The sequence below is a fragment of the Coloeus monedula genome (genome assembly GCF_965178545.1).
Source record: "Coloeus monedula genome assembly, chromosome: 1".
NCBI lineage: Eukaryota > Metazoa > Chordata > Aves > Passeriformes > Corvidae > Coloeus > Coloeus monedula.
The window spans coordinates 114,906,196-114,931,785 of record NC_138781.1 but is presented as its reverse complement, the minus strand read 5'-3'; the positions used below and the strand labels follow the sequence as shown (position 1 = coordinate 114,931,785).

Genomic DNA, 25,590 nt, shown 5'->3' with positions numbered 1-25,590 from the left:
GTGCCCTGCACCCAGAATGCTTTGTATGTAACTAGTTCGTCACACAGCTCTATGGATGCCCACATGACTAGAGGGGGAACACGGCCATGCTTTTAGGCATTCCAGCATTCTCATGCTCACACAAACGTGCACATCCCACTGCCACCGCCCGATGGTTTTACCCCTCCCCACCTTCTTGCCACCTACAGTCACTACTGGTGACGTCCAGCAGTGAATGTCTCATGCTGTCAGGTGCAACTGATTAGCTTGAAACTGTAAGAAACAGAAGGTTTATTTTCCAGAATTTTTGCTCCTGAAGTGTGAATTGCAATGTACACAAATGTAAACAAATACTGCAGTCTACTCGATCCCCTTTTTGGCGTGCTTCCGCACCAGCTACAACTCAGAAATAAATAAAATGTAGCCGGCAATAGAAACAGAATAGAATTCCTTGCTTCAGGCTCAAAGGTCTTTTGAGTGCAGGCTGTTCCCATGGGAAGCCCACCTCCTGCGCGTGCAACCCGCGGCTCCGGGTTTGTTATTGTTATTTCGGCTTTTATTCACCTGCAGCCGCTCCGAAGAGCTCCAGGAGCCACAGGCGAGCACGCTCGGCCTCACATAGATCAGTACAATCGTCCCAACAAGAAGAAATCCGGCCAAAAATCCAAAACTTTGTCTCCGGGCGCGGGGCACTTTGGCCCGCCATGACGGCCGCCGGCCGGCACCGCCCCGACGGGAAGGGACGGGACGGGACCCGCCCGCGCAGAACCTGCGCCCCGCGGAGCGCGGCCCGCACGGAAAGGGAACGCAAGGGAAGGGCAGAGAGAAGGGAGGGGAGGCGAGAGAGCCGCGCCCGGGAGCGGCACGCCGGGGCGGGGGCAGAGCTGTCCCGGGCGCGTCTCCCCTCCGCTCTGCGCGCAGCCGGCGCCGCGGCGGGGCGGGGTAGCGAGGGGAGGGGACGGGCAGCGCCTCGCCGCGGAGGTGGGCGGCGGGCGGGCGGGGTGTTCCAGCGCCGTGCCCGGGACGGGCATTACCCAAAAGGCGAAAAAAAAAAAAGGGAGTAATTAAAGTCGCCGCTGCCGCGCGCGGTCCCACCCTCCCCACCGGCCGGCTCCTGTGGCAGACGGGAGGGGACAGCAGAGCCGGGATCCCGCGGAGTCACGCCGCCACCTCCGCGGCCACTTCGCACTCGCTCCCTCGCCCGCCGTGGCAGCACCGACGGCCGCGGCTCCCCCCTTCCCGCGCAGCCCCGCGCACCATGGCCCCCGCAGCCCCCCGCCTCATCCTCGGCCTCCTGGTGAGTGAGGGAGCGAGGGAGTGGGATCAGTGGGATCGGTGGGATCAGTGGGATCAGTGGGTGCGCACCGGGGGGAGCGCAGCGGAGCGGCCCGGCCGCTCAGGCACCCGGCCGCGCCTTTCGTCCGCGCTGCTCCTGCTTCACCGCGGGTGCGCAGCGCACCGGAGAGACTTCCGAGCGGGTGATCTCTCTCTGGCTCCTGACTCCAAGTCGGGGTTCTCCTCGGCGGGGCCCTTGCGATGGGCGCAGAGCAGCAGGGAGGCTGCGCGGCCGCGGGATGCACCTCGGGGGGCTTCGGCGCGAGGAGGAATGCAGTGGGATGCGCAGCTCGCGTTGGGACGGGTGGTCGGGTGGCTTTTGGAGCCTGCCGTGAGGTTACGCGACGGGCACACGCTCGGGTCGCTGATGCTGCTGCTGGTTATTCACAGAAAAAATAAACCGCAGTTCTTTTTATTTAAATCTCCCCCGTCTGCGTCTCACCTGGTTGTCCCTTTGCCGTGGGAAGGATTGTGCCACAGCGTGTTGAGCTCCTTTGAAAGAATTAGTTGTGCATGGAACACTTTTCAGCGATTTCCTTTGCCTTCAGTTTATTGTATTTGTACATAATTATCGGCTCCAGAAAGGTCTTTGCCGGGGAGAGCGGGGGAGTTCTCTCTCAAATTTTATTTTAATTTATAGTAGATGAGTAAAAGTGATTTGTCTTTTGTTTCCTACCCCCTTCTCTCCCTCTTATCATTGCATTCACAAAAAGAGGGCAGATGATCGTTTGAGCCTGTGAAAGAAAAATACTTGATAGTGTTGAAGAACTGAATTTATTATTTTAATATTAATTATATATGCACATTTTAATGTTACTATTTCAGATACTGTGTACCTGCCTTTGCAAGGATATTCAAGTAAAACCCAAAAAAATGCAAGCAACTTTACTCTTACATTTAATGAAAAAAATAAAAAATAAAAAAAAAATTTCTGTCAAGCAGAAAAAAACAATACCCAAAGAAAAAAAATCCTGAGGTGTCTTCTTTGCGTAAAGTGAAAGGACATCACATCTTATTTTTACCTGATGTTTCCTTATGTCTTGATGCCCATGAATAACTATCAATTACTTTTGTTTAACTCCTCAATCGTTCTTTCTACTGACAGCAAACTGAGCTTGGCATTACTATTTAAAAATTAGATGTTATTGATTCTTAAAATATTTCAGAACAGTGTAAAAAGATGTTGCGATTTCAATAACTTAAAAAATAGTGCAAGGTCTTTCAGGAGAGAGTGTTTTATTAAGTGTGTGTTAATATGGAAAGCCTACTAATACATAAGAAGGGATATTTAAATTATTTGTATATATGCATATTTTTATATCTCTGTATATATATAAGGAACTATATGAAGAGCTTTTATGGTGCAGACACTGCATTTTTTTTTCTGAAGGGTCCTAATGTCTTTAAGAGTTTAAAGTATTTTTATTTAAATATTTTCTTAATAAGCATCACAAGTAATTTTCAGGATTTTCATTAACTATTTACTCCTTTATACCTTTAATTCTAAAGGTATGTGCAAAATAAAAGTGCTTTTCCATTTTTGCTGGACTTTCATCCTGAAAGAGTAAATGCACATAAAAGGGTGGATAGATTTATTTACATTTTTCTACATCTTTGTTTAATTGTCTGTGTGATTTTTGGATTACAATTTTAAACCTAGAGATAGAAACTAGGCAAAAGCACACACATAATCTGAGATCAGGATTCACTTGCTCTATGCTGAGGAAAATCTTTGTATGTGATTCTTTTTAGAAAGAAGTCTGGTTATCTACTACTCATTTGAATTTTTAGGAGGACCTATTTTGTAACTGGTTATATGGGAGTGGACTGCGATACATGACATTTTATTTATGTCATATCTAATTGCTGAGGCTAGATTTAATTAGTTTGTTGAGAATGCACTTTGGAGATGCAAAGTGATATGTATTAGTGCAAGTGTCATCATGTGGTTTTAATGAGACACTTGTCCCTTTAATGTTTAGCATCACCACAGTTCTACCAAACTGAGTGTTGATGAATTAAACCTTAATATTTAGAGACCTTGGATCTAAATTGGCCAGGAATGCTGTTGGAGGGAGTGCACAGCGAAGCTGTATTTTATCTTTTCTCTCCTGAAATAGTAGTGTGGGCAAAATCTTCTAGTCAAAGAGAACTCTTGCCGTTAATGTCAGTGGTGCAGTGATTTTAGAAAAAAAAACAAAACATGAGCCATGGACAAATCCAGGAGCAGTAGTCAGATCTTGTTTCCAGTTTAAAACTTTCTATGCTGTGCTGCACAGTACCTGAATTTTTAGGGAGGAGTGCTTTCTGTGCTGTTTCACTCGCTTGTCGTAACAAACAAACAAACCAAAGTCAGCATCAGTGTCTAGTTCAAAATACCGTGTAATTATGTGGGGTTTTTTCCTGATTTCTTCATTTGTTTTCTAGGTGCTGAGTTTGTGCTGTGAAGCTTGCAAGAAAGTAATTTTTCATGTTCCTTCTGAACTAGAGGCTGACACGTTAGTTGGCAGAGGTGAGAAACTATGAGATTCCCAGCTTAACAACACAACATTGCACCTTTGCTGGAGATGCTATTACCAGTGGAGGAGACTTTTTTTTTATGGAATGGATGGATGACTGGACAGCCAGCTAAACAGCTGGATCAGCCTTTTTATGAAGGATACGCCCTGTGTTTGTTATGGATTTGAACACCGGCTCCATGCATCCATTTGACTTTTGCATAAAGAGCTATTGTCAGGGTACAGTATTTAAAACTAAAATGGCAGAATTTAATATTTTCAAAATTTGGAGTCTGAGGCTTACCATTTAAATAAATGCTTGATATTCCCAACTGCACCCATAACCCATGGTCATATGAAGAAGAAAGTCATGTGGACAATTGAAAAGATGAAAAAAAGAAGACAAAGCCCACTTTATCAGGCACCAAGAGGCTGCTGCTCTGTGGAACACAGCTCAGCAGTGCTGGGGCATTCAGGGCATACGAGCGGCTGTGTTGCAGAGGTATCCTGCATGCACATTCTGTTTGGGAGAGTGGTCCCATCTGACTGGACAGTCTGTCTCAGTTTAGGGCAGCTTGCAGGTGGCTGGGAGGAATAGGAGAGACCAAAAAACACCCCACACCTTTTTTTTTCAGACCAGTCTTTCAAAGGCAGCTTTGAAAGGTGTGGCATAGGAGGCGCTGAAGGATTCTGTGCTGCTTGAGACTGAGTTTGAGGATTTAGAGGTGCCCTTTGTGAGTCCTACGACAACAGGGGAATATGCTCCAAGTCTGCAGTCCTAATCCACATTTCTATAGAAGGAACAAATAAAGTGAATTGTTAGTTCATCACAATTGCTCAGAAAATCTAGCTTTATAATGGAAATTAATTGACCTTACTTTTAAATTTTAAAATGAAGGCTGCTACAGCTGTGTGAGTTTTCGTAGACTTCAACATTTCCATATGTAAATAAACTTAATTTATAAAAATAAAACTTCATGTTACTGCAGTGCTGTGAAAGAAATTGCATAACATGGAACTTAAACTTCTTTTCCCCCTAAAACTTTTAACACAATCATTATAGCTCAAATGACATTACTTAAGCATTTATGGAGAAATATTTTGCATTGATACAAGGACCATACCTTGACAGTGAAGTTAGTCAGTATTTTCCTGGCTACTGTAAAGGTTTTTTATATCTTATACCAGAGGTTTTAAAGAAAAAAAATCCCACAAAACTATAGCTAACTGAGCATAGTGTTGACTCATATAACCACCAGAAACAAAATCTCTAGTCTGGTATTTTTGGAAATGAAGTGCTGTAATAGCAGTATAAGGTACATTTAGGTGAGGCTGTGATATTCTCTTCAATACTCCATTTGCACTGTACAGATGAAAGAGGATAGGAGTCACTGCTGCAGTACCATAGAAAGTCTGGGAAATCTTTATTTGTGCTTTTAAAGGACAGACTCAAGAGGAAGAAGAAATCACGTATTTAAAATTATGCTTCCCACTTGTTCTTGCAGTTTTGAAAGCAAAATGAAATCTAATTTATTGAAAATGTCATCTTCATATACAGGATGAAATTCTGAATCCTTGTGAATTTTGCAAACAGCTTTCATACAGCAGTGTTCCACCCACTATGATACCATTGAAAGAATACTGCAAAGTATTCATTTTGAGAATTTGACACACCTCTTGTACTCTGCAATGATCGTTTGTCTGGAGTTTGAGTCTCTGACTTCCATCCTTTTCAGGGTACCAAATCATTCTTGGTTAGGGCTGTGGTTATATCCTGATTTTGCTTTTTCTCCAGCTGTAGTGCTAAACTACTTGCTGGTGAACTGAGTTTACTCAAGTACAAAAAATCTATTTTAGCCAAAAATGATAGCAAATGCAATGAAAAATACCTGGGAAGTATGCTGAAATTACCTATATGGGACTCTATCACATACATATTAAAAAATTGCTAATTGTTTGTTCTAGAGTTAGTCTTTATCTCTCCCATCTGTCTGTCTCATAATTTAAAGGCCTTTGTCCTCCAAAGCCTATTAAATCACATAGTACCAGCCAGTGCTTTCCTCCTGAGGGCAAAACTTCCAAGATGTAATATCACCATTGGGCATTTGCATTAATTAATCGTCTTCACTGATATTGTAGGGCATGGAGCACGAGGCAAATGTAATAGCTACTGGTCCAATAATGGGCATGTCTGCAATGTTTTTTGCATTTAATGTACATAATTTCATCTCTGATGCTTCTATAGTTTTACCAGTTTCATAGTGTTTCGTGAGCAATATCCACAAAGCAGCCATGTCCTTTAGGAAACACTAATGAACAAGAGTGGAAATTAATGAAAACTTGGTTGAATCTGAGTGCATAAATAGGTTTTAAAATCTGTGTGATGCTTAAATACTGAATGACAAGCTTTTGAAGACTATGTGTCAATAAATATAATTTTTACTTGGGGCATGGGTTTCTTTCGTTTTGTGAGGGATATTGGGTTTTTGCTGTTTGAGTTATTGTCTGAATATTTTTTCTTACAGTTGATCTGAAAGAATGCCTTCAGTCTGCAGAGTTTATCAGTTCCAGTGATGGTAACTTCAAGGTTCTAGAAGATGGTTCTGTGTATACAACGTCTGCTCTTTCTTTGTCTGCTGAGAAAAAGACTTTTACCATATTACTTAAGGACATTCAAGAACAAGTTCAAAAGAAAATACACGTTAGCTTGGTGGAAGAAGAAAAAAAGGTTAAGTTTTATTTCAAGATACCTTACTTATTTGAAATACTTTTTCACAGAGTACAGCTTCATGCCGAGTATCTGTAGTTGAACTTTAGAATTCAAATAATCAGGCAAAATACCGGTGGAGAGTGTATTTTTATTTAGCAATCGTTGATTACTGTGTTCCTTTAGTCAGCAGATTTCCTTTCTCAAATGGGAGATGCTAGCAAGTAGCATAATCAGGAATGTCAAGAATCTTAAAAGCCACGTTTGAGGAATTAAACCAGATATTATTCATGCAAAGTATTACAAGAAATGAAAAAGCTTGGAATATTATCACAGATATAATCAGAAATGAAGACCTTGGAAAAACAAATTGTCAGTAGGAAGACTGGAATGGAGGGAAAAAGATGGAAATGCAGGATGGCAGTTAAGCAAAAATATATGCAGTTAAGAATGTATGGATGTATTCTCATCTGTCTTTTTATCTTCTCGACCCAGACACCGAAGACCAGGCATGCTAGAGATACAGTTCTCAAGAGAACCAAAAGAAGGTGGGGCCCTATTCCATCTGTCATGATAGAGAACTCACTGGGACCTTTCCCACTGCAAATACAGCAGGTACATTTTGTATGAACCTTAATTTTATGAGCCATGCTAGTTTTGTATGTGACTTTTATGATGAAGAAATGAGTTGTGTTGTATTCCCTACCGATGACATTCCTGCTATTATTTCTCCATCTTGTTCTGTCCTGTTCATTGTATATTTCATGATCTTGTGCCTGAAATAAGTTGCAATCTTAGTTGTTGGAGTGAAATCGAATTGTGCAAAAGTTGAAAAAAGGAGAGAGACTTACTATCAAAGAGAGCTCTTTGGCCTGGAAATCAGTCTGTGTAATTAAAAGAAAAGCAGCAGCAAACAACCCTCCACTAAACATTGCCTAGAAAAAGGTTTTGTAAACACAGGCTGGGGTAAATTTTGCCTGCTTGTCTACATCCTTTCTGGAGCTCAAGGTGTGTACCTTCAGCCTTGAAGACTGAGTATGGCCTGTGTTGTTCAGAAAAGTACTTACTGGAAGAAAACAAGTAGGCGTGAAAGAGAAATGCAAGAACTAAAGTTATCATAGATCCATCTAGCCTTCACTAGATTACAGAGTGCCTGGTAGCAGATGTGTAGAGACAAGTGTAATAACAGAGTCTGTGTAGAGCAATCATTCTTCTACTAATCTTACCCTCCTAACTTCTGGCATCCAGTAAATAAGGAAAGTATTTTGAGAGAAGAGTGTTTATAAATAGATAAGTCTAATGTTGCCTCCTTGGTGCTTGTAATGACATGCAGATGCTATCTGAATTGGCATATCTCTTGGACTATGTGGTCTTTCTTCCTCCTTTCCTTCCTTCACTTTTTTCTTCTTTATGTGCAAACCATGTTCTCAGTGAATGCACTAAAACTGAAGTCTCTTGAACAGCTTCAGAAATAAGCCCTCTGTATCTGAATATGCCTCGTGTGTGAAGTATTCTAGAGAGATTTGATTTCAATTTTTGTTTCTTACATACTGCCATTTCTCTAATTCAATAGTTCTAGATATTTATGAGTTTGAATTAACTCCCCTTCTTATGTACACACATTATAAAGGAAGGCAGTCACATGGCAGGCTGTTCTCCTATTCTGTGAACTGTAAATCAAGTCTGTTTTTTTGTTACAGAAGTTTTTGTTTGTGCTAAATATGATCATGAAAAGGGGGAAATGTATTGAGATGCTGTTACTGTTTTTCCTTGGGCTTAAAAATGTCTTCTTATAGGTCCAATCAGATACAGCTCAGAACTACACAATTTATTATTCTGCAACTGGACCAGGAATTGATCAAGATCCAAAGGGTTTGTTTTACATAGAAAGAGAAACTGGAAATATCTTCGCTACTCGTGCGGTAGACCGTGAACAGTATCCAAGTTTTCAGGTACAGGCCTATGTTGTGTAAATATAATTATATATATATATATATATATATATATATATATGTATATATATGTATATTTAATTTTCCTTAATCTGTCATGCATATATTTGACAGTTGGGTTGCAGGGGAAATGGCAGAAAACAAGATCTGGAATCACATGAGTGATATCCTTGGTGTTGAAGAGATAAAATCAGTAGCAAGTAAATAAATAGCTGGTCACTTGGATCTTGAGTTTTGCTTTTCACTGCTTAATCTCTAATTGCAGCATAAATATAGTGAGCTATTGGATTTACATCACTTCTAGGAAGAATTTTTCAGGGAATGTTTAAAATATCTGCAGAAAAACAAAATAAAGGTAAACTCTAGACAGCTGTGGTTTTCTGAGTCACGCTGTTCAGTTCTGTTAACAAGGTACACTGCTCTCTCTACTGGCTGAGAAGTGTAAGAAGGCAATTAGTAGAAACAGCTTCCAAATAGGTAATTTTCAGTACCTATTGCTGCATTTTATTAGATTATGTTAGAATGGGCAAATAGTTTTGCTCTTACTCTTGTTTTGTTGTAAATAACATCTAAATTTTGGTAATTGAGGTTGCCTTGTAAACACCTGAAATAAAATGTGTTCAAGAAACTTGGAAAAAGTGATAGAGTTGGAGGAGGGGTCAGGGAGAAAGTGGTTAAAATACTTGTAGTGTGTGAAGAATGGAAGGGGGAAAGATTGGAAAGCATTCAAAGGTTTTGTTTTGCTTTCACTCTAAGATACCAGTCACATCCCCTTCCATGTGCCTGAAGAGCGTGTTCTTGAGAAGGATGGGCTTTGCACACTATATTTCATTTCATTTTATTGACTCCTCCATTGAACTAAAATTGTAATAATACTGCATGTTTCTTAAGCACTGAATTTTTCTTACAGATCATTTGCTTTGCAACCACTCCAGATGGTTATTCACCAGAAGTACCACTTTTGCATACAATCAGGATAGAGGATGATAATGATAATGCTCCATATTTTACACAAGACCTTTTTGAATTTTGTGTCCCTGAAAATTCCAAACCTGGTAAGAATTGTTTTAAATCACTGAACACACTTACCACTACTCAACTCAGTTACATATCAGTATGACTAGATGTAATCCTGCCTTTTAAGACATTTCAGTGGGATTTCCTGGGGAGTATTATGTTACAGCAAAGGCTGAATTTGCAAAGAGCAGCTGAAGATTTCTTAATGATTAGAAATTCCAAATTGTCATCTCAGTCATAGTGAAAAGTGTTGTTAGAAGAAGGTTTTAAAAACTGTGATTCAGTGTACCTAAAATGATTTGAAAAATTTAAGAATGTTACTTATCCAAAAAACATCTGTTTCTATAAAATGTTTTTAAAAGTCTCTTAAACAATTAAAAAGGTGATTTTCTAAGGTGTAAAATTCCTTTGGTTAAGCTTACAGTGTATGTCCAAGCTAACGAACTAAGGTGGGACTTTTCCTGTGAGAGGGTAGGGTTGGAGAAAGTTTTGCTTTTGCCCATACGTGTAAAAGGCTGGGATTTGCCTGTTTCTTCCTGTGCTGTGTAACAAACAACAAAAGCTGGGAGAATGATGGACCCCAGAAAATAAGGAATGCAAGAGCCACGGTTTCCCATTCCCCATTCATCTCCTAGGCCAGGATCATAGAGTGGGGAAAGTCTGATTTGCTTCACAAAAAAGGAAGCAAGGTGTCTTCCCCATTATCCCAAAAACCCACTTGCATTTCATTCTCCGAACTGCTGTACTTCTTACTGTGTGAGCTATTGATTTAAAAAGAAGTTCCAAACCCACTGGGGCTATGGGGTGTGGTACAGCATTGCTGTGTGAAGTGGTAGTGCAGTTTAACCCATGTCAGAAAGCTCCAGCCCCCTGACAACAGCTTTTCAGCTGTGTTTGAGATGCTTAATTGGAAGTCAATGTTAAAAACACTAATTGAAATAAAAACTTCCATTATTTCTTTTGATTATTCTTTTTTGACAGCTGCAATAATCACAACTTTGTCTAAGAATGAAAAAAAAAGCCCAGATGACAAAATACATAATTTTACACCATTACTTTATTTTTGCTGCTATTTATTGTGCTTTAGATACCATTTTCATTTAGAGCTAAATGATCAAATAGCTATTTTCACATGTTTAAAACAGAAATACCCACTCAAATAATTTTTTACTATTTGCAGATTTTTCTGGAACTAAAAATTGCTGTGTTGTGTTCACAGGTGTTGTTGTTGGAAAAGTGATTGCAGAGGACAGAGATGAGCCTTATACTCTGCATACCACGTTGAAATACCGCATTGTGTCACAAACCCCACCAATTACCCCAGCGTTTTCTTTACATGGTGACACTGGTGTCATCTCTGTATTACTGCCACAGCTGGACAGAGAGGTGATCTTTCTTGAAACATTCTCAGCTGTCATCTAGTGCACACAGATAGCTTCTTAAGCTCTTGTGAGACCCCACCTGCATCCAGCTCTGGGCTCCTCAGCACAGGAAGGGCATGGACTTGTTAGAGTAGGTCCAGAGGAGGGATGTGAAGAAGTTCAAATCCAAAAGTTGGAGCACCTCTTCTGTCAAGACAGGCTGAGAGAGTTGTTCAGCCTAGGGATGAGAAGACTCATTACAGTATTTTAGTCCTTGAAGGGGGCATATAAAAAAGGAGAGTGACTTTTTTTGCATGGGCAGATAGTGATAAGACAACATGAAGTGGTTTTAAACTAAGAGAGGAGATATTTAGGTTAGATGTTGGGAAGAAATTCTTTACTCAGAGGCTACTGAGGCACTGGAGCAGGTTGCCCAGAGAGGTTGTGGATGCCCCATCCCTGGAAGTGTTCAAGGCCAGTTTGTACAGAGCCCTGAGAAAACTGAGCTAGTGGATGGAAGCTTATGGGGTGGAATCTCATGGCATTGGCAGGTTGGAACTAAATGATCTTTAGAGTCCCTTCCAACCCAAGCCCTCCTATGATTTTATGAAATGCTGGCATGGAAATCACCAGACGTAGCTTCTGTTACCCATTGTTGTTAATGTCTCTAAGGACCTTCTGAAGCTTTTCAGAGACCTGTAATTAGTCCAGAGAGTTTCTGCATAGATTACCATATTCTAGCTAACCTTGGCAGAGAACTTCCTACTGCTCAGCTGTTCAACCTATGGCTTTTTTATTCTTTCTGTGTTCAGGAGTCCCATAAGCTACTTTTTCCTCCTAATTAAGATTGATTTGCAGTGCTTCTTGCTTCTTCACAGAGAAGATAAACCAGGTTCTCTGGAAGTAGTCAATCATCCCTTATTACCTAGAAATATCTCCAATAGTTGAAACCTAAACAGTAATATACCATTTCTTAAAAATAAAGTGCCACCCATTTATTTTTAGCAGCTGGCTTTCAAGCAAATAAGATACAAGATTTCTTTTTTTTGATAGAATGTCATGTGAGAGATAGTTTATGCTAGAAGAAAAATGACAGGCACGTGTAATTCAAAATAATAATTCTAGCATAAGACAGTCATTCTAGAAAACATTGCTACAGGCACATCTTTTCTGAAGATTGAAGGAGTTACATTATGGCATACTTATGTTGTTTCATGGCTGAAAGTCCACATAAAACAGAATGTTGCAAAATATTGCACATGCAGATACAGTGCTCAACTTTTTTAGCCAGAGAAAATTGCAGTGATTGTGAGCATCACTGTGACTACTAAGGAAGTTGTCACAGTGAAGAAGAAAGGATTGAAAAACTAGTCCACTGCCTATCTTTTAAAGATAAACTTACGAAATACAACATGAGATTTCTTTCCTGCACCAGAGAAACTGAATGCTACTTCCAGGCATTCAGAACTAGAGTTACTGTCTTGATTTACAGACTTACTCTTTTTTTGCCTAATCCCTCTGTACTGTCTTGTGTTCCCTCCCCTCCACCCACACTTTTCTTCCGCTTGGTTGTTCGCATTAAAAAAAAGCTTTCTGCTGTTCTGGCTCAAGTCAGGGATTTAAGTGGTCTGCTTATCAGGGAGCCCCTTGGAACTGATAAGGACATTGACTCCTTCAGCGCCAGACTGAGAAATGGCAGGCATTGCCTTATCCTGTATTGCCCAGACAGAGGCTGGTCGCAGCAGTTTTCATTCATCCTCAGTGAAATAAGAGACGTGCATCGAAACACTTTACCTGCTGGCAACCTAAGGGAATACTCTGTTTCTCCAAAGGGCAGACAAATAACAGCTGAAAGTGTGTCGTCTGTATCTTCCAAAACTTCAGGTTTTTGGAAAATAATGCTGATGATGTGAGAAGCTTTCTTTGATACAAGATATAGCATGCACGTTACTAACAGGTGTTGAGCTCAGCACTGCTTAGCCACGGAAAAATATTTTGCTGCTTTTCCTTTTGAGCTATAGTGAAAAAAGCCCCAAAGCGAATTGTCTCATTTTGTCAGGAGCACTGAATTTAGAGCAATGTTGTGCAACAGGAGTGAAACATTTAGTTCTACTCCTCTGTGTAACTATGCAATTTAAAAAGTGAGTATGACAAACTTCTCTATGCTTTTATTCTTCTTTTTAGCTCGTACCCAGTTACACTTTGTTAGTTGAAGTGAGAGATATGGCAGGTCAGCCTTTTGGTTTGTGCACTACAGGAACAGTTGTCGTCAAAATTGAAGATACAAATGACAATGCACCATCCTTTAAACAGTTACAAGTAAGTCTGCATAAGTAAAATGTCTTTATGAAGGTCAAAAAAAAAAAAGTATTTTCATCCCCTTTCTAATTTCCTGATGGACAGTCCCTCAAATATGAAATCTAATGCCCTGAGACAGTTAATGCCAATATAAATGTCTTTGCTTATTCCAGCCATGTATATGATTCAGGGCAAAGAGTATGTCTCAATAACGGTGTACACATCTCATAAACTACAGGAGATTTTGTAATACGAAATGTATGAAAAAATAATTCATTATTCATAAGGATTACATGTAGTTTACCCTTTCTGTTCACTATTGTGAACTATCAGCAATATTAATTGAGAATCACTCTTATCTGCTCTTCTTCGGCTTGTAGAGAATAACACAGCTCTTTAAAAAGATAAAAAAATACAAAAAATCCTTTTATCTTTTGCCATCTGAGTAGAGATGTATTTAATCCTTCTTGGCTTTTCTTCAAGTTCTTGTTGGTTTGTTAATTTATATATTTTTTAATTTAGCCCAATGCCTTTTCTAATTCTCAGCTTGATCATGTTGTATGCAAATTAGAATCTATAGCTGATGTAACTGAGGGAAACTGTGCTAATTTACCTTTCCTGGAAGGAGAATTCCAGAATTAATTATGTCAGTGATAGTTTGAGTGTATGAAGAAGCTGGTATTTCAACTGTGCTGTCAGGAAAGGTTTACTGTTTGATGCAGGGTATAAGGAAGGAGTGGGGAAAATACACTAATTTATGGAAACAAGTCAACAAAATAAATCAATACAGCAGTTTGGTAAATTGACCCCTTAGGTTGAAGTAGTCTTATTTAAATATGATGTTCTTCTAGTCCTGCCTCATGCAACAGTATTCTCTGATTTAATTTTTTTTTTTTGTGTACTCCAAGTATGAAACACGAGTGGAGGAAAACAGAGTGAGTGTAGAAATACTGAGAGTCTCTGTTGTTGATCTTGATGAACCTGGTTCACCTGGCTCAAGAGCAGTATATGAAATTATAAGAGGAAATGATGACCAGGCCTTTGAAATTACAACAGACAAAAACACAAACGAAGGAATACTGTGTGTTGTTAAGGTAAGTAAAAATTAAAGGGCTAGAGGAAAATTTATGGATTTTCAAGTTTTGGGTTTAAAACCAACAATCTAGGAATCATTTCTTATTCAAAGAATATCTGTAACTGTCAGGCTCATCAGACTTTCTTCTGACCTGAACTCTCTTGAAGAGCAGATTGCATCAGGCACAGCGGTTGAGGCTTGTGTGTGGCACATAACACACATAATTAATCTTCCCGACTGTTCCTCAATTTTGTGTGCTTGGAATCCAAAGAATTTGGTTTAAAATTTCAGAAGAGCTTGATGCTTTTGCCTGGTTCCACAGCTGGAGTTGTTTAGACTTAGAGATGTAACTGAGGAATGCTTCATGGTTTTTAACCAGAATAACAGAAATAAGAGAGTGGCAAAGCAGGGAAAGGTTGAGCACCTTCTCCAGTCTTGTTCTCTCAGGGAGTTAAATAAGGGAGTTAAATAAACTCACTGTTTCAGCAAAAAGCTCTCCAGGTTTTATTTTGCAGTGTCCTGACTTCAGATTTACTTTTCTGGCATGTGAGGAAGTCCATATACATATAAGATTTTGGGTCAGTTTTGTTCCTTGTTATAAGTGCTTTGCAGATATGAGGTAAAATGCCAATTGCATTGTACTCTAGCACATCCCTTTGCCTCTTCATGCCTCTTTTTCATTACCTGTTAAAACTGCCATAAAAGGTAACTTCTAAGGAGCAGAAAAGATTAATATTAAAATTTGAAATTGTAGAGATAGAGATGCCAGTAATTTTTTTATTATTTATATTATTGTGGGTTTTTTGTTACTTGTAATCATTAGAATTTTTTCTAAAGCTCTGTCCCTGGTATATGAACACAGTTGAAATTTCTTACATTTATTGTAACGCTGTAGTAGACTAGAGAATATTATGACTTTAGGATAAAATTAGCTCTATTAAAGGCATATGATGACTTTGGAGAAGGTGTCTGAAGAATAAATGGTAGCTACTTAGTGCCAACTCCTTAAATTCTCAGGTGGATTTGTAGCTACTAGAAAGAAGTGTGATTGGTTAGTGGTGGAAAGGAAATACATGCAAGCTAAAATAATGGCCAACTAAATATGGAAGAAGAAAATCCTCCACAACATTTAATTGCTTTCTGGTCTTTTAGTAATTAATTTTCGGACTATTTATCCAAAATTTTGCAGTGGTACTGCTTGTCTTGTTAGGGGTGTTTTCTCAGGCCCTTTTCTTTGACTAGCTTGAAACTCAACTTTTTTTTTAAAAAATCATGTCCTTTTACTCTGTCTCAAGGTGGATATTTGAGGATAGCTGGCTTCTTTTGTAAATAAATGTGGTACAGTTTCAGCTGTAATAATGGCGCGGTGAAAACAATGTTAAGTTTTATACTGTTTGAAGGAAAAAAACCAACACTCCACCTTTGTTACAGGGACTGGACTACGAAACTGCCAAGCAACGGGTTTTGGTGATTGGAGTCAACAATGAGGCACCCTACCTGCTGGCTCCCCATTCACAGCAACTTTCCCAGAGCACCTGCTCTGTCACTGTGCATGTCCTGGATGTGGATGAGGGACCGGTGTTTAAACCCTGTCTGTTGCGCTTGGACGTTAAAGAATGCGAAGATATTGGGACAGCTATTGGGAGATATGTAGCAGAAGATCCAGAAACTGGAAATAGTGAGGGCATAAGGTATGAAACAACCTTACCTACTGGGTTATTTTGGAGTACAGCATGGGTGGGATAAGGGAAAGGGGAAATAGTTGTTGAGGCTGTATATATGCGTGTGCACCTGCACACCCATCAGTGTATATGAATACATGTATCTAAATATGTGTGTGTGTACATACACGTGTGCTACATTAGGGATCTTTAACAAGACAAATTATTCTTCACAGATACCGGATACCACCTGGCCAGTGTAACTGGATCAACATAGATGACAGATCAGGTGAAGTCAGAACTGTTAGGGTCTTGGACCGAGACATAGGAGAAATGAGACGAGGTCAATGCAATATCACAGTCCTCGCAATAGACAGAAGTGAGTACTTAATGTTGGCATTTTCTGTGGTCTATAACAGATGTTTATGTGCAAACTTAGTGGGACAACTGTAGTGGTTCAGACCAGTGGCCCACCTAGTCCATTGTCTTGTCTTTGTGATAGCTCTGAAAATGCTTAGAGAATATTATTTAGCAAGGAGAGCCTTTAGAAATCAGGCAAGATCCCTGTTTTGAGAAGTTATCTGCCCTGTTTAAAATCCTTCAGTAATTTTAAACTGTGAGATTTTCCTTTGGATTATATTTCTTCTATTTCTTGACTATTCTTTTTTAAATGGTATCTCCTGGCATCTGTGAGCTAGACAACAGAGAAAGTAGAGAGGACTTTTTGCAAACAAGCTGTTGACCTTGCAGCAAAAAATTCTAACTCTGTCCAAGTCTGCATATTAAAGTTAAATGTAAATAATACAAATCTAAATTGCGTAGAACTTCTGTTGTCTATGAAGTAAACATGATAAAGGCATCTGCAATCAACTGTTTCTAGAGAAAGGATTAAAAAGTAGACTTGATGTAATTTCACTGGGATGCATATACAAGCATTGACCAATTGTGTGTTGGAAAAACTGTAATTAGGAGGAAGAGTTCATTCACTTCTTGCATGTAGACTGGTGGCATAGTATATGCCACTAATGAATGCCTGGTGACTTAGAGGGTAGAGGACAGAAAGAAGTCTCCTGTTTCCTTAGTGATTGTGTTCCCAGGGGAGGTGAAGGTAGGGAAAGTATAATTAATTTTCTCCTTTCTGAAGTTAAAAAGCTGGAAATCTTCACTTTCTCCTTTTGTCTCTCTTTGTCTTAGCGTCCTTTACTCCTGGCTTATGAGCTCTTTCTCCTCTTATCCTTCTGTTAGAGTAGTATGTGTTCCCACACAGACCCACCTGCTCAACAAAATACAGTCTGCACACGCAGAACATGAAGATGTGGGAGCTGCTGATGCATCTGCAACCAGCCAAGCAAAAAGAAGCAGCCAAGACAGGGCTGTGAGAACTCCCTCTCTCTCTGGCTAAATCAGCAGTTGCTTTCCACCTTACTTCTAAACATGGGTATTACAGTTGATGATACTTAATTGTGAAAGTTTGGACTAGAAGGCAGTATGTGAATGTTAGAAGTAAGTGCTAAATCTAGTTATTTTATCTCTTAGATGGTAAAACCGGCACTGGAACAATTCAGGTTTGCATTGTGCCTGGCAACAAGAACTTCCCACGAATCACTCAAACGGACTATATCATGTGCAGAGACAGAAAACCAATCTGCCTCACGGCACAGGATGGAGATGAGGCTCCTTACAGCGCACCCTTTGTGTATCGCATAACTGACCGAAACCTGGCTTCCATGTGGAAGTTAACTCCACACGATGGTAGGTTAAAGCTTCCTCCTCCTCACTCAGCTGCAGGTTGCCAGAGGAGGCTTTGCTGTCTCTCCCTTGCGTGGTCTGCAAGAATGGATTGGATGAGTCTCTGTTTGGAATTGGTGTAGTCAGTGGAGCTACTGTGGGGCTTTATCCCCTCTAGTGGTAAGGGATCCATAGAGAAGATGGCACTGTTGGCATCCCAAAGGCAAGGGGAAAGATACCATATCTGTCTCTTAAAGCATAATTAAGAATCTGTCCCCAGCATCCTTGGGTCAGCAATCAGCTGCTGTGTGAAGTTATGATGTAAGAAGATTAGGAGAAAGAACAAAACCCGATGTAATGCATTGCATCAAAGGGGAACTATAAATTCATAATTTATATGGAACTGGAAAAGGAACTATAGATTTATAATTCATAAACTATTTAAGAATCAAATGGCTAGTATTCCAAAGAAAAACAGAACTTTTCTTAGTCTGTTATTATGGTGGAGAACTGGAAAACTGAAACTTTACCTAAAATTGATTATAGGCTGACAAAAAAAAATTCTTGAAGTTTGTTAGTACTGCTATTACCCAGCACACTTTTGGTAAAGCTGAGCTGGGTGAAAGAAAGCCTGACTATCTCCTTTAATATCTTTTTTATTTTTATAATTTTTATAGAAGTAGATGAACAACTTATTAGCAAAGGAATCACTGTTTCCTAAAATTTGTTGATTTAAAAAGTTATAGCTGGTGGTGGTTTCCTGGTGGTTACCAGATGATGGCAACAAGAGCAGCAACATGCAGTTGCTACTATGGTGACATAAATTCGTTGAAAAGGGTCTGATTCTGAAGTGCTCCATCATATATTCACTAAAGAAAGGCAAAAGATGGAAAAGTCTGAAAAGCAAAGACATTGAATTTCAGGTTTTATGTTAGGCAAATTGAAACCCACATTTTGGATGATACATGTTGTTTCATATAGCTCATCATAAAACAGCCATTATGTACATCAGTGTCAAGTCTTGTACATTTTTTCACAAGTTATTTCTTTTGCCCCTTAAAGCATACGGTCATTAATCATTGCCTCTAAACAGGGCAGCAGATTAAATGGATTTTTTTCCCCACTGGAAATAGTCATTCTCACTGAATACAGCCATAGAACTAAAGAGTAGAAGAGGTATAAATTAAGTTTACAATTAATTATTCTAATCATGCTACCAAAAATCTTTTTAATAAATGTCAGTTTAGTTGATGGTCTTTACTAGTAAGCCCAAGTAGTGTCATTTCCTATAATGAACTAAATCAACTTCAGAGTTTCAAAGCATGTGTTTTCAGAAGGTTGTATAAGGTATGCTTTTTCAGTTCTAACATTTAAGAGTTGCTGAAAGTATAAAACCTTTCAAGCTGTAGTTTTGTATCAACACATTTAATCTAACTTTAAGCTAATTTATGTGGATCTGGTAGCAGTATAGCTGTAACAGAAGGGAAAACTGTGATTATGGTCGCATTTGTAACAACTGAGTTGCAGGTTTTGTTGACCCTAGATCTGGTTTTGTCTTTTTTTTACAGATAACTCTTGGTATCTTTCACCAAAGAGTGATATTCCATATGGAATTTATGAAATTCCTGTAAGTGTGACTGATAATGGAGGAAAGATAGGCGAGAACATTGTAAGAGTTAACCTCTGCGATTGCGTTACTCCAACTGAATGCGACGGCAGAACTCGTCAGCTTTCTGGTGGAAATGTTACCCTTGGTCTCTGGGCCATCCTTGCAATGATCTTAGGATCGTTATTATTGCTGCGTAAGTACACTTCTTTTAAACACAAAGTGCAATTCTCATAGCTATAAAATTACCTGAGAGAACCTCATTCAAACTTGCTTCAAACATTTTTCATTTTGCAGGTTATATAGTTGTTGTCACTGACTTAATGTACCTGTTCTATTTTTATCAGTATCACATGTTCCTGCTCTCATCTTGTGCTGTAGTTACTGTGTGTAGATTTTTGTTCATTTGTTTATTTTGTGTGAGATGCATTTTGCACTTGAACCAAAAGACTTCAAAAAAGTTCGTGAGTTCTAGAAACATTTCTGTTTCTAGGAATGCTGAAATCAATTTCCCAAAGCATTTTGTGATTTCTCTTGTGTTGTGGACTAAAATATGGAGTATCTGAGACATGGGATTCCACAAGGGATTTTACAAGAGCCCAGATAATCATGGAACCATTGAATATACTGAGTTAGAAGGGACCCATCAGGATCATCTAGACCAAATCCTGGCCCTGCACAGGACACCCCAAGAACAACACCATGTGCCTGAGAGCATTGTCTAAACGCTTCTTGAATTCTGTCAGGCTTGCTGCTGTGACTACTTCCCTGGGGAGCCTGTTCCAGTGCCCAAACACACTCTGGGTGAAGAACCTTTTCCTCATACCCAACCTAAATCTCCCCAGACTGAACTTAATGCCATTTCCTTGAGTCCTGTCACTGCTGACGAGAGTGAAGAGATTGGTACCTGCCCCTGTGCTTCCCCTTGTGAGGAAGCTGTAGACTGTAATGAGGTCTCCCATCAGTCTCCTCTTCTTCAGGCTGAACAAACCAAGTGACCTCAGCCGCTACGCATATGGCTTCCCCTCAAGGCCCTTCACCATCCTCATGGCCCTCCTTTGGGTGGTTTCTTAAGAGCTTAATGTCTTTTTTGTATTCTGGCACCTAAAACTGCCCCCAGCACTTGAGGTGAGGCTGCCCCAGTGCAGAGCAGAGCAGGACAATCCCCTCCCTTGCCCAGCTGGCGATGCTGTGCCTGATGCCCCCCAGTACAGGGCCGGCCCTCCTGGCTGCCAGGGCACTGCTGACTCATGTTCAACTTGCCAGTGGCCAGGACCCCCAGGTCCCTTCCCGCAGCTCTGCTCTCCAGTATCTCATTCCCCAGTCTGTACATGCAACCAGGATTGCCCCAGCTGAGGTGCAGTAACATTAAAGGGCGGGTTGAATAGTTCACAACAGACCAAAACCTTGAGTGTATGTTGTACTACTGGAGGTGCCCAAAACCTTGCAGATTCTGAGAAGGGTAATATTGCTGTTAACCAGTGAGACAATGATGGTGATACATAAAAGCATACCCAAGTCTTTTTTTTTTTTTTCGCCAAAATCAAATATAGTCTGACTAATAATATCCTTAATAAACACAGAAGACATGCTATAGTAGTTACTATTTCAGACTTTAGGTTTGGGGTTTTTTTTTTCTTCCTTCTTACCCATTTTTTGTGGTAATAGTTAAAATGTCTTGCTCCTGTTAAATCACAGCTAGCTCTTCTTACTTAAGTAGCTAGAACGCTGGGAACTGGACATGTTTTGAAGGCTAGCTAGATCAATGTTTTATCTCAACAGGGCAAGTACCCAAATTTGGGATGTAGTCCGAAGGTGGAATTTTCAGATGTGGGAACATGAAATAGAGGAACTGGTGAAATACCATCTACCTCTTTTTCACTGCCTCTTGACTGCAGCACTTGCAAACAGATCCTTTACTTGACTGTGGATAGGTTTTATTCTGTGTATCCTCAGTGCTGTCATGGATGTCTTCTTCCCATCTGTCAGCATCAGGAGGCAACCTGCTGGAATCACTGATGCAGATCTCACTGACAGCTGATGCTACAGAAGCTAAATTAGCTTGAAAGTGTCTCTTGGCCGATTTTCACAGAAGTTCATATGTTCAGAGATCAGATTGCTCAGTGGGCAGTTAAGCAGAACTGTTCTGTTCTTCGTGGGCTTCTTTATTTTTAAGCTATCAAAAAGTGAAGAAAACAATGGTTATCTGCATGAAAGGTGTAGTCATTTGTTTAGGAGAGGTATTAGTTGTACATGATTCTTTTATTCCAAGTCATTTCTGGGTGAGTCTCTGACAGCAAAAAGCAGTATTATTAAGAAGAATAAAATCAATACAAGGGATTATATAAGACTGTTCTGTAGCTTAGTGCTGGAAGTCCTCCAGGGTTCTGCTGACCTTTCCTGTGAAGCAGAAGTTTCTGATATTGTGACATTTAGCTTGCATATTAGTTCCTTATAATTTGACATCTGCATATTCAGAGATGAAAAATATCTTATGTTATGTACGACCATATTGTAGGCGTAAGATGCAATTTTTCACCTGGATTTGGATCTAAATTTTTCATTACTATGAAATTGTGTAAGTCACAGTGGTTTCATAAAGGATTCTTGAGTTTCTTTTGGGAAAAAAGGTTGTGCTTTAGAAAAATGAAATAATTCAACAATGCAGTGAATACTCCCTATGCTGTTTGAAAAAAAAAAAGTGAATATATACAGCTCTGAGTATGGGCATTTTTGGAAATTAATTATTTTTTGAAACCATAGTTGATGCTTGGGCCCTTAAAATTCATTATCTAATATAAGTAGATCCCATTATGACATAAAGTTTATGGTATTATTTCCTTTTCCATAGTAATCCTGATCACAATTTGTGGCTGCTGTGGTGCTGGGGTAATGCACCGGCAGGTGACTGATGATTGTGCCAATCACAATTTAATCATTTCAAACACAGAAGCTCCAGGAGAAGAAGTGATGGTAAGTTGTCTGTTTGTTTCAATGGAGAAACTTGCAATTAAGATGTCCGTAGCATTGCAGTTTGAGAACAGGACCACCTGCAAGTAAGTGATTTGCTAAAGGAAATAAGCAATCAATGTAGGGGTCATTAGATGTACTTTGCTATTTAACAAGAATTTGAAAAATCTTATTTAGGCACAGGTGGTAGCACCATATACATTTAAACATACCTTGTAGTCGTTAGGCTGGTGGCTTGTAATTCTTGCAGATTTTAAGGATTTGGTTGGAAGTTTCAGGTGAACATTTTAATAACATTTTCAGTCATTTTTAACAATGAGATTAGATGGAAATGTATTGTTTTGCTTGTGTTGAATATGTGTTTATGGCAAAACGTTATTTTTCCTTGGAGAAGGATTTTTTTATTTAGCAGATAGCTGTTGTAAATTGCATGTGCAATTTCTGCCTTTCCCCTGAAAAATGACCCCAAATGGAGTTGATTTCATAAACAGTCCATGTTTATGCAATTTTTCTTGCTTTTGGCATCTAAACTTCTTTCCATCTGCCATGAACATAGATCAGTCCAGGACTGCGTTCATGCACAAGAACTTCGCTCTTTAGACCTCTTTTCTGTTGTACTCCACCCCCTGACATTGTCTTCCCCAAAAAGAGGAGATAAGTTTAAAAATGATATTTCATGTTGAAAACCAAGAAATCTTATGGTGGCAAGTGTCACATTTCTTGTTGCCTGTGAAGCATAATGTGCCATTATAAACTAGTATATAGATTATATACATTTCACTGGGATAAAACCGTAGTTTTTTTGATCGCACCTCGTATTTAAATGGAGATAACCTCTCTTTTCTCTACTCTGTCATAGTAACCTTTTCAAAGATGATTTATTGATCTTTATACACTAAGATCTAAGGATAGCCTTTTGTTCAAAATACCACAGTGCCAAGATGGAGACTTTTCAATTTTCAGTTGTGACTCTATCTGATTGCCGTTTCATCTTTTGAATTAAAAAGAAAAAAACAGAAGCAAGGAAAAGATATCCTCACTACTGTTTTTTTGTTTTGTTTTGTTTTGTTTTGTTTAGGATCACAATATAATTCCTCTACAAAATACATGTGATCAAGGAGGGTATGGAGTAAAAACAGGAGAGCAGCAAACATTTGAAATGGTAAAAGGAAGAGGGCATACCTTGGAATCAGTCAAGGGAGGTGGACATCAGACTCTGGGATCAGTTAAAGAAGGAGGAGGACAGCCTATGATGGATACCTGTAGATACTCCTACTCAGAGTGGCATAATTTCACACATCCTCGTTTAGGCGAAGTAAGTATTCTGAAACTGATTTTCTTTGAAGTGTAGGTTATGGTCAATATATACAGACTTTTCAAGGAAGACATGTAAATGTGCTAGGAAGGTGGCTTTCTGGCTTTGGTTTCACTTCATTTTTCCTCTCTTTTGCTCCTTTGCATCCCCTTCAGAATATTGCTCTTTCAAGGAGTAATTCTTGACATATTTCAGACATAAGTGTAAATTACTTTCTTTTTTTGGCTTAAACTATATGCAGTGTGCTATTTTTAATTTTGAATAATTTAGAGTAATTACTGAAGCTTTTGTGAGTTTTTTTGAGAATGTCTGTTTGCTTTTATTCCAGCTGCTTGCTTTGTGCTAATTTAAACCTCATACTTAACTTAGCAGTGGAGCAGGAATGAAGGTATAGCATTAGAAATGTAGTCACTCTGTTTCTTGGAGATCAAAAAACTCTCACTACTTGCCTAACTAGTTATGTATAAATCAGTCTTCTAATTTTCAGTGCATTTTAGTTGCTTAACAGGTTATTTAAACAGGTTCTTCCTCTTTTATTGTTACTTACGTGATGAGTAGAAATTATTTCTTTATTAAATACTTTTATTTTGTAGTCTTAATGATATAGACCAATCATGTGCATGTTTTTGTATGTAGGAATCCATTAGAGGACACACTCTGATTAAAAATAATTGAATGAAAGGTAAATCAAAAAGAACTTATTTTTTTGCAATATGTTTAGGATAACAATTTAAGAAAATAATAAGATCTGTTCTGTTCCTATCCAGAAGGTGCACCTATGCAGACAGGATGAAGAACAGAAGCATTCTGAAGATTATCTCCTTTCATATAACTATGAAGGAAAAGGATCCTTGGCTGGCTCTGTAGGCTGCTGCAGTGATCAGCATGAAGAAGAGGCACTTGACTTCTTAGATCAGTTGGAACCCAAGTTTAGGACATTAGCAGAAACATGCATCAAAAGATAAATGTGCCTTTCACTGTGCTGAAAAAAACCCTGTAAATAAGTGGCTGTCATACTTTTGTGATACTAGGTACTTTGGAATTGAGGAGGGCAGAGGTTTATCCAAATTAAGACAGACTGGTGAGAGTGTAAATAACTCTTGCTTTAAAGTTACATTTTCTTACACTGGACACATTCTATTAGAAAAAAGGGATTAAAAATATTTTTTCTTTAGGTTAATATAGTAATGCTAGTTTCTACTAAGATTGCATTTTACATTCTTTGTGATTACTCACAATGCAAAACTTGGTATTCTTTTAATTAATTATCCAGCTTCAAAATTTTCTTGTATTTGGCTCTGGAGAAGGAAAGCTTTATAACTCACTTTTTCTTTGTTTTCTTTTAATTTTGTAGAAATGAAGCAAATAATGTTGGTGGATATCAAATACCTTGTTAACTTTTAACTTATATGAACTGAGATACGAAATATTTTTTCATTTTGGACATAAAAATACTCATGAATATATTAGAAAACTTTACATTTTGATTGAAAATTAAATATATATATATATTGTATATATGTAAAATAATATTCAAAAATATATTTTTCTCCTAATGGGTTACCACCCATCAAACTAGCTATCCTAAGGGATTTATGGCATCACCACATAGGGTATCAGCATTGTATGCGAGGATGTATTTTTCTTTTAAGGAAATAAGAGATCAAAAAAAAAAAAAAAATCATGCAGTAGAGGAAACAATCATACTTCAAATGAACACAGTATAAATCTCATGATAAATCTCATGTTTACTTCACATAAGTTAGTACCTCAGTTGCTTGTGAGCTTTTAAATCATATCATTGCAGAAATGATGACCATTGCTGAGAGTTTTGTCCAGTGGAGCTACCACTACCTTTTCTACTTGCCCTGGTATGGACTTCATTAAACTGTTTCTTTTTGGAAGTAGAACTTGACAGAAGATACGGCTCAAATGGATTGAGCACACTGCATTAATAATGTGTTTTAGAGATTTCTTGTTATTGAGATGCAAAATTACACTGGCAGAAGCTGTCTGTTTTGAGTGTAATACAGGGTAGTTGTAGAGGTCAGCATTTACACACATCTCTGGCAGAAACCATCTGAATCC

General features: G+C 39.0%; 1 protein-coding gene across 1 annotated transcript; it reads left to right on the top strand.

Annotated features, from left to right (window-relative positions):
- Window positions 1-1,237: 1,237 nt before the first annotated feature.
- Window positions 1,238-24,467, top strand: DSC1 (desmocollin 1; the record flags this gene model as incomplete). Its single annotated transcript, XM_082290400.1, has 16 exons — window positions 1,238-1,276; window positions 3,742-3,826; window positions 6,338-6,540; window positions 7,015-7,134; window positions 8,316-8,471; window positions 9,382-9,526; window positions 10,708-10,874; window positions 13,034-13,168; window positions 14,056-14,241; window positions 15,654-15,913; window positions 16,120-16,262; window positions 17,420-17,635; window positions 19,180-19,413; window positions 22,069-22,190; window positions 23,266-23,502; window positions 24,270-24,467. The coding sequence occupies 16 exons, from the start codon at window positions 1,238-1,240 to the stop codon at window positions 24,465-24,467; spliced, it is 2,646 nt and encodes an 881-aa protein (XP_082146526.1).
- Between the last annotated feature and the right edge of the window lie 1,123 nt (window positions 24,468-25,590).